Source organism: Protobothrops mucrosquamatus, unplaced genomic scaffold, assembly GCF_001527695.2.
Source record: "Protobothrops mucrosquamatus isolate PMUCROS unplaced genomic scaffold, P.Mucros_1.0 scaffold1911, whole genome shotgun sequence".
Lineage (NCBI taxonomy): Eukaryota > Metazoa > Chordata > Lepidosauria > Squamata > Viperidae > Protobothrops > Protobothrops mucrosquamatus.
In genome coordinates this window covers 73,183-83,054 of record NW_015388035.1, presented here as the reverse complement: position 1 = coordinate 83,054, position 9,872 = coordinate 73,183, and the positions used below count along the sequence as shown (strand labels likewise).

Here is a 9,872-nt window from a genome sequence, read left to right as displayed (position 1 = left end):
CAGGACTGGCCTAGGGGTATTTTAAAGGGGTTTTAAATTAAATTTTTAGTAGAAGCGGCCAAATTTAAATAGTTATTTTTAATCTTTTTAAATTTTGTATTGTATCATTGTTTTAAACTGGCTGTAAGCCGCCCTGAGTCCTCCGGGAGAAGGGCGGGGTATAAATTTAATAAAATCTAAATCTAAATCTAAATCTAAACTAATTAGGGGGGGGGATAAGTAATGGGATAACAAAACAGGAGGACCAAAGTTAAGCAGCTTTTGATCATGCAAATAAAACCAAATCTCACAATGCTAAATCTGGGTAAAGGGGGGGGGGGAGAAAGAAGACATAATATTTCCTGGTGGTCTCCCATCCAAGCCCTCTCCGCCTCCAACCCGTTTAGTTCCCAAAGATCAGCCAAGAACCGCCCCTTGACAGCCCCCCCAACCCCTCTTTCTGTGGAAGTGGCTGCCCCCCAATCTCGGGAGGGGGGGCGCCCTGAAAGAACCCCCCCCGGAACTCCCGTTTCCGCTAAGCAAGGAGAGGCGCCCCTCCCTCAACTCCTGGCTCGGCCTCACCGGGCGCCATTGCGCATGCCTCCTCGAAGCCTCGCGAGACTTCCGCGCGGCCTCCCTGCGCCGGGAACTCTCGCGAGGCTCGGCGGCAGGAGCAGGGAGGCCTCTTTCCTTTTCCGGAGCCTCGGAGGGTCGTAACTCTGATCGCCGCTCGACAGGTGAGTGGAGCCCGGCCGCCTTGCCGGCTCCGTTACCAAGCTCGCCCCGGCTTCTCCTTCCGCTAAGCCCGGGAGGCGCCTCCCCGTTATGTTAAGCGCACGTGGGAAGGGCTGACACGTGTCACCGTCCCAGCTTGGCAATTCAGGGCTTCCTCCCCCCCTCTTTCTGGAAAGGCCTGGGTGGGGGAATGCGCCTCCTTTGGGATGACCTTCAATTTAAACCCCAGAAATGGGGTTTTAAAAGGTGGGTCGGGGACCCGGGTTGCCACCCTCCATTCCCACGTGCAAGTTGCAATTCCTTCTTCCCTGGGAGCTGGAGGGGCAGTTCTGGGTGGGAAAAGGTCATTTTATTTATGTACGTCTGAGATTTTTGCCCTGCCTTTATTACTCTTTGATGGCACTTATCTCTTTCTGGGGGTCATCCCAGGTCGGGGTCGCCTCCATGCCAAGGAAGGAGAAGAAAGAGAAAAAAGAAGATAAAATTGGCTTTTTTTTGGGGGGGGGGGGAGAGAGAATCCGCATTGTAAGTGCCAGGTTCAGCCTGGGCAGCCTTGCAGTTCCAGAACTCTGGCCTTTTCCTGGCTTGCAAGATCTGAAACTAACCAGGTTTGTCTGCAATGTGGAAACCTGGTTTCCCTCCTGCAGCTTTTGAACCTGGGTTTTCCCCATCAGGCCATCAGGTCTCTTTCTTTCATCAAATGCTGTGAAGGTCTCTTAAGACAAGGAAGTCCCAAGCTTCCTCCTTCCGTTATATATTCAAGATGGACAGTATGTAATATTTATTTGCTATGTATATGTAGGGGTGTGGGTCTATACATATGTTGTGTTTAGGTGTGTGTCAGGTATGTGTTTCACTTTGAGAGCAGGCCGCTAAATTTCATTTTTGATGGGTGCCCTTGTGCCCACAGCAAAAATTTAAAAAAAATGACAATAAAGGTTATCTTAAGCTGATGCTGTGAAGTTCTGCTAGGGTGTTTTTCAACCTTGACAATTTTAAGGCATGTGGACTTCAACTCCCAGAATTCCACAGCCAGCACTGTGCTAGGCAGTTATTTTATGGCATTATAAAATAACAAAAACTGCAGAAAAAAATTGGTCAATGGAGAACGACATGCCTGCCAGAGCGGTAGGTGCTCCATCGTTCGGAGGTTTTGAAGAAAAAGATTGGAAAACAGTTGGAGTGAAATTATATATATATAATTTCTGCCTGCGCAGGGGGTTGGACTAGAAGACCTCCAGGATCCCTTTCAGCCCTATGAAATAGGAAGGACGTGCCTAAAGAGCTTGGAAGCTTTGCATGGATTCGTATACATTTCACGAAAGGAAACCATCATTTTGGTGAACAGATTTTTATTCTCTGCTTTTCACGAACAGGGGGTGATGTGGTCTGGGCTCTCCTGCTTGAGCAGGGAGTTGGACTAGAATAGGCTAGAATAGAGCTGGAAGGGACCTTTGGAGGTCTTCTAGTCCAGCCCCCTGCTCAAGCAGGAGAACCTAAACCCTTTCAGACAAGTGACTGTCTAGTCTCTTCTTAAAAACCTCCAGGGATGGCGCGCCCACGATTTCTGAAGACCTTAAAAGGTTAAGAGTAGAATAACAACTCTGTTTCTGGGTGTAAGCCTGTTAGAACTAGAAGAGAAGGTGGCATATGTGTTTCTCTGTTTGAATTTATTTTGATAATAAGAAATAATAGACGTGACTGTGCAAAACTTCAGCCTTTTCTCGTGGGCTGCGAGGGCAGACGGTGTAACTCGACACATAATTGTCGTGAGATGTTTACAGAGACTTGTTTTGGAGCATTAATCTTCCGTTTTACGGGTAATACTGGGGGCTTTAGTTACAGCTTTTTTTATTATTTATTCGCTTGATATTTTTCTCCCTTTTGTGCGCGGGATTAAAAAGGGTCAAAAATAGAATGAGGCTGTTTTGACTTTGGCCTCCAAAGAGAGGCTTAACCAGTCCTAAAGCCAGGCAGTTGATGCTCCTCGTAAGAACATAATTGTGTGTTTATGTGGTCAAGGTGCTTTCTGGATTTTTATTTGTTTTGGAGGTGGTTTGAGACTTGCTGTTTCTTCTTCTNTCTTCTCTGTACTCTTTCTAGAGTCTCAGCATCTTTTTTACATCGTGGTGACCAAAACTGGATGCAGTATTCCAAGTGTGGCCTTACCAAGGCATTGTAAAGTGGTATTAACACTTCACGTGATCTTGATTCTATCCCTCTGTTAATGCAGCCCAGCACTGTGTTGGCTTTTTTGGCAGCTGCAGCACACGGCTGGCTCATATTTAAGTGATTGTTAAGGTTGTTAAGTGAATTTGGCTTGCCCATTGTGTTTGCCGCTCAGAAGAAGTGAATCAGGGAAGCCAAATTCACTTTTAACAACCACGTTGGTTGCAAAAGGTGATCGTATGACCCCGGGACTACTGTCATCGTCATAAATATGAGAACGGTTGCCAAGTGTCTGAAGTTTGATCTCCTGACTATGGTCGTAAGTGTGAAAAAGGGCCACAGGTCACATTTTTCAATGCTTTGGCAACTTCAAACTGTCACTAAACAAACTGGTGTAAGTCGAGGACTGCCCTATTTATCCAGGAGCGTCGAAAAAGCGAGCAGGCCTCTCATTTGCATAGGTATAAATCTGGGCTTCAGATGCAATTTATCGGAAAGAAGCAGAAGGAAGTGGAAGAAGTGAGACACTTGTAGAGTTCATGCATGCGAAGTTGTTTTTTTTTTCCAGTTGCAAACGAGATTTTCCTGCTGAAAAACAGAAGCAATAAATAGTGCACTAGGACTCCTCACTTTGATGACTGCCTGGGCATGGATACTCCACTTAAAATGAATGAGGTTTCCTTAAGAAAAGGCATTAAATGGCTGGATTTAAGAAGAACAGGCCGTTTTAGCAAAGCGCGATTGTTTACCAAGTGAATGTGGAACAAGCATCGTCAATCCCTTTATGCCTTTTTGGTTTTTGGATTAAGCAAAAGATATTTATGGTGCAATGAAACAACAGCGGGGTGAGTTGCAGCATCTTGTGGTTTTGAGATGGGGCATGGCCTGGCCCTCCGCAGGCAAAACAAAACAGCCAGAATTAGCCCTGCTAACATCTGGAGGAAGGAAAGAAAATTGCCAGGCCAGCATCTTCACAACAACGCTGGTGGATTTGGGAAGCTTGGGAGACAGCAGATAATAATAATAGTTCCATAAGTGTTCAAGTGTGATCTGCAAATCCCGGTATTTTGTAGGTTTTTTTTAAAAAAAAGTTATTTGCAGTTGTGTTAAATCCGTGATTAAATTAATTATTAACTAATTTAATCTAATTAAACTTTAAAAAAAGTAAATACTGGGATTTGCAGTTCAATCTTGAGTTCTTGTGAAAAAAGAAAAATCTGGTTTTTTACACCAGCTGGATCCCTGGAGCAATACCTAAAAGGCTCCATAATTGGAAATTTTGAATTTATTGGACCCGGTTGCGCCAATTTTACAAAAAAAAAAATACCTTGGTTGGAATTGCCTATATCTTTAGACACGTATCTTAAGAATCCTTAAGGTCCTAAGAACTTTAATTATTAAGTTTTTGCCAGTCTTAGGCTGTGAATCTAATTGTAGATTACTCGGTAACAATATTAGAACTGGCACCTATGGCTGCATATCGTCGTGAACAAAGGACAATAATATATTAAGCATATTTGCTGCCTGATTCGGAATGACTCTGGGTGGCTCACAATTAAATTACAATAAAACCAATAAAAAAATGAAAGGTGACTAGCGTAATGAAGCGCAGAGTCGCCAAAGGCCCAAATGAAAAAAAAGAAATTGGAGTGTAAACGGCTTGCAACTTATAGCCCCCAAATATTTAAGGGAGTAGAAGATTTTGACCAATCCTCCACTTTGTAGGACACAAGACCTTACTTGGTTTAATTCTTTCTTTTTTCTTTTTAACAAATGACCCATCGTGAATCTGATTAACCGTAGAAAGTTATTCTTCCTTCACTCAGATGTGCTCAAAAATCACCTTGTTCAGCTTCCCAGTTCTTGATCTTGAGGGAGAGAGGAATGTTTTTCTCCTGATAAAGAAACTATGGCATTAAAAACAGAAAAATTGTCCTGTGTAGTAGCCAAAGACTCGGGTCTGGATCTCAACAGCTCCACAGACTGTGGGGCTGCCATGAAGAAGAAGAAGAAGAAGAAGAAGGGGGTCAGTCTATTTTCCAAAGCACCAGAAGGCAGGACAAGAAACAATGGATGGAAACTGATCAAGGAGAGAAGCAAACTGGAATTAAGGAGAAACTTCCTAACAGTGAGGACAATTCACCAGTGGAACAGCTTGCCACCAGAAGTTGTGGGTGCTCCATCAATGGAGTTTTTTAAGAAAAGGCTGGACAGCCACCTGTCTGAAATGGTATAGGGTCACCTGCTTGGACTGGAAGACCTCCAAGAATCCTTCCAGGTCTATTCTGATTGATTGATTGATTGATTGATTGATTGAGGTCTCTACTCAGAAATGGAATTCATTAGGGCGAACTTGGATTAGACCTCCACGTTTATTTTGCTGGGGTTTCTAGAACCCAAAACAAAAGTGAAAAAAGAACCGTGTATGTTTCTTGTCCAGAAGATGGGACAGTAGAACTATAATGAGAATTATTATTTTTTGAGGGGAATTGACACTTAAGCCAGGTAGACCATCTACTACACCTGTTTCCTTAACACACTTGAAACGATCTTGAGCCACGTCGGATTCTGGATTTTGCAAGTTGAAATTCAACTCCTTGAGGTTGTGGAAATGCTGCTCTAGCTGGTATTACCTGTTCGGAGACTCTTCCACCAGGTCTTCCTCTTTCACCCAGCCCCGCTGTCTTGGTGGAGAGGAGGGAGCTGGGCGGTCAAGGTGCAAGGCACACAGTTCCCCTTGGCCTGGAAGGCTTGGGGGGGCGCTTTCTCCCACGCGCAGGGCGTGTTTTAGTGTGTCCCTGATGCTCGGCGTTGTAAAGTCTGGCCTGGTTGGAAAAGCAGATTTCATTTTAACCCCGCCTGAGATTGTGCCAAACCCGTTTGCGGAAGGAAAGGTGAATTGAATTCACTTGATTTGATCAAGTGTGACTGCACACACAAGGAATTTGCCTCCAGCGCGTGCAAAGCAACAGAGTAATGTCAATCATAACATGGGCAGTCCTTGATTTATGACCGCAATTGAGCCCCAAAAATTCTGTTGTTAAGTGAGACAGTTTAACTGCGTTTTGCCCCATTTTACGACCATTAACTAGTTGTTAAGTGATGGCTGCAGCTGATAAGTTGTTAAATGAATCTGGCTTCCCTATTAACTTGGCTTTCTGGAAGGTCGCAAAAAGGGGAATCACGTGAGCCTGGGACACAGGCAACCGTCATAAGTACACGCCAGTTGCCGAGCATCCACATTTTCATCACGTGACTGCAGGGAATGCTGCCAAGGTTGTAACTGCGAAAACGGTTGTAAATCACTTTTTTTCAGCCCTGTTGTAACTTTGAATGCTCAGTAAACAAACTGTTGTAAGTTGAAGACTACTTGTAATAATAATACTATAAGAAGGGGAGAGCAAGAAAGATAAGGCTCGATGATGATGATGATGATGATGATGATGATGATGATGATAATAATAATAGAACAATTAACCAGTGGAACAGTTTATCTTAAGAAAGATAAGGCTTGATGATAATAATAATTAATAATAATTAACAACAATAATATTATAAAACAATTAACCATTAACCAGTGGAACAATTTCTCTTAAGAAAGTTAAGGCTTGATTATGGTGATGATAATAATAATAATAGTAATAATAATAATAGAACAATTAATTAACCAGTGGAAAGTTTATCTTAAGAAAGATAAGGCTAGATGATGATGTTGTTATTATTATTAATAATAATAATAATAATAATAATAGAAGAACAATTAATCAGTGGAACAGTTTATCTTCAGAAGTTGTGGGTGCTCCAACACTGGAAGTTCTTAAGAAGAGACTGGACAGCCATTTGTCCGAAATGGTATAGGGTTTCCTGCCAGAGCAGGGGGTTGGACTAGATGACCCCCCAAGGTCCCTTCCCACAAGTGGTCTTCATACCACACAAAGGTGCAAACAATAGCTTTATTTTTTTTATTTATTTTTTTTACAAAGTAGACATCCCTTGGTCTGTTTGCAACGATTCAACTTTGCATCTGTTTCCTTCCTGAATGACCCGTCCTTTCTTTCTGGAGAGTTGCTGGGCAGTTTTCACCCTCTCCTCCTCCTCCTCCTCTCCACAGCCGTGCAAGGCGGACGTGCAAGGCCCTGTTCCAGCTGTGGCGCCTTGCCCACGTGGGCTTGGAGGAGGGGGGCGAGGCCAAGTCTGGGCGGGCCTGAAATGTGCAGCTGGCAAGCAGGTTTAAAGCAGGCTGAGCTGTTGATAATTATCCTGGGCTGCAGAAGGCGGCCGGCTGGTTTGTGTGTGTCTCATCAGCTGGAACTTTCTCTCCTCTGAAAACAGGAATTCAGGTATGCAGGAACCAGGAAAAGGGAAGGGAAGGGAAAGCAACTCGGCTGCGGCAAGGAGTAAAGCAGGGGGGGGGAGTAACTCCCAACTCTGAAAGCGGGCCGGGCAGAAATGTAGGCTGTGGCTGGCAGAAGTGGCTTCTTTGCTAGCTGTCTGCTTTGTCCCGGTCGAGATAGGTTAACCAAAAACCTCCTTTCGTTGTGAAGCTTTTGAAGGGAAACAGATGAGTCTGTAGGATGGGGGGTTTTTTTGGGTTTTTTTTTTTTGCAAGCCTCCTGCACACAGCAGAATTTGACTCAAGAAGGTATTTCCAGTTATCTGGCGGGGGAAAAGTTAGCGGAAGCTCTTGTGTGATCGTGAATTGAGCATGGGAGTCAAAGCAGCGCCTAAATTCTGCGCTGAATACTGTTGCAGGAGCAATTGGGAACTTTTGGGGGTCCTCGGCGCTCTCTGAGCTCGCAGACGTTTCGTTACCAAACTAGGTAACGTCACCAGGGCTAGTACGGAGTGGGTTTTGCATTCGTCCGTTTAATCCAGTTGCAAAGTCCGACGGCCCCCGGTGAAAAACCAAAGGATATGAGTCTCTTTCTCTGCAGAGAAGCCTTCTTAAAACTGATTACGCTGGTTATTTATTTATTTTTTTATCCAGCTCGCCGGGAATAATAAGTGTTTATTTTGATATCCTTCTATTTGTTTGTTTTCTTGCTGTGTGCTTTGCTCTTTGACCCTCAACTTGTAGAGTGTTTTATTTGTGCGTTAATTGGATTGTATCGATTTGGGACTCGGTACTTTGGTTCCAGGTTAACCCTTCAGTTAAATAAAATTATGGTCTGGGATCATTTTACTTTCAAGTTTAGCTTTGTTAGAGTTGCAGAACATGTTGTAGTTTTAGATCGGGGTCTGGCTATCTGGATCTATTCCCTAGTTCGGTGTTTCTCAACCTTGACAATTTTAAGGCATGTGGACTTCAACTCCCAGAATTCCACAGCCAGCATTGTCAAAGGTTGAGAAACACTGCCCTAGTTCATTTCTGGGGGATTTTTTTGTTCTCATACACTATGCTTTTTAGGAATTATAATCCAGAGGCAGCAGTTTTAACTACTGAAAACTTTGTATAATCAGAAAACGGGTGGGATCCTGTTCTAAATGCTTATTTTGGGTGTGGGACGCCTTAATTAAGGAGAGGGAAAACTTTCAAACAGCTCATCTCAACCCTGTAAAATTGTACAGTTCTGTGAATTAGATGTTAAAGAACCCTGGGCTCCAATCCAGAAGCTACTGTAGGAAAGGTTAATTTAACACCTGTGGGAAAGCAGAGCCAGAAACTTGAATAAACAAGCCCAAAAATAAATCCCCCAAAAATGTTTGCTATGTAAGTTAAGATCCACGGGGAGAATTCTGTGTTTGCCTTAGTGCAGGAGTAGGCAACCGTGGCTCTTTTATGACTCGTGGACTTCCAACTCCCAGAATTCCTGAGTCAGCCATGCTGACTCAGGAATTCTGGGTGTTGAAGTCCACCGGTCATAAAAGAGCCAAGGTTGCCTACCCCTGGCTTAGTGCAAAGTCTGCAGGTAACTGAAGGATGCTTCCCTTGATTGGCGCCAACCCTTAAAACACGAACCAGGTGTTGGAGACGGTGTCGGTTTGAGAGTTGGGGGAGAAGTGACAAAGTTGTCACAACCCTGCTCCACGCCGTGCAGTGCTTTTGCACGCTAAAAGTGCGAGTCCACCACTTGCCGTTAAGGAGACGTCACCGGTGGGACTAAGGAAAAGAACTTTTTTTTATCCCAAACCCCCAAGAAATCTGCTTTGGAAATCTGGGATCATAACATTCGGCGTTTATTTATCCTCATATTGCAGTGTTCTCGTCGTTTTCTGTTGTTCCATTACTTTGCTGCTTGTTTTCATTTCTCCGTTTTTATTGCTGCGAGCCCTCCTGGAGTCCGGCAAATAAGTTGAACCAATAAATAAATGCGACGGATAAATGTCACGCTTGGAATGAGCAACGCTGGAAGTCTTTGCCAGTTGACTTTAAAAAAAAAAAAAAAAGATTGGGAGAAAATCACCAGCGAAGAAGATGTTTGTGGATTTTGAGGGTGCCAAATTGGCAAACTAGCTCTGAAAAAATGAAACTGCTGACTTGATCTCGCTTCCGGCACTGGCCTGAAGTGGTTTCTCTTTCTCCTTCTTCCAGAATTGTCTAGGATGATCCCCTTCCAAGAGAGAAACGGGAGCCCTGGCAACAAAGAATATATGGATATGTGCCTGCAAGCCAAAAAAGACCTGGAAGTGGCGATTGCTGAAATTGTCCAAGCCGAACAGCAAGTCAAAGACAACTGGAAAGAGGTATTTTTTGCAATGGGCCCTGTCTTGTGGTTCTAATAAGGGGTGATATCCGGCTGCAGGACTTGTATGCTGTAGCTTAGCGAAGAGTTTCTTCTTTTTTTTTTTCCAACAAATTTTATTGTTTTTTTTTAAATTTTTACATCAGAGTGCTCAGGAAAACAATGGGGAAATCAGTCATTCCAAAAACAAAGTCATACATAGATAACTGAAGTTAGTACCTTAAAAAATTTCCCTCTCTATTTCCCTCACACGATATAAGGAATTTAGTTTAATCTATTTGTTTGTTTGTTTATGTTTATTTGTTT

The 9,872-nt window shown here is 43.6% G+C and overlaps 1 protein-coding gene across 1 annotated transcript in view; it reads left to right on the top strand.

Annotated features, from left to right (window-relative positions):
* The first annotated feature begins 660 nt into the window (after positions 1 to 660).
* NCOA4 (nuclear receptor coactivator 4) overlaps positions 661 to 9,872 on the top strand; it is a 19,599-nt gene continuing 10,387 nt past the window's right edge. Inside the window, exons 1-2 of the mRNA XM_015823557.1 lie at positions 661 to 716; positions 9,416 to 9,567. Of these exons, the coding sequence (XP_015679043.1) occupies positions 9,427 to 9,567 (141 nt within the window). The 5' untranslated portion in view covers positions 661 to 716; positions 9,416 to 9,426. The remainder of the gene's footprint in view (positions 717 to 9,415; positions 9,568 to 9,872) is intronic.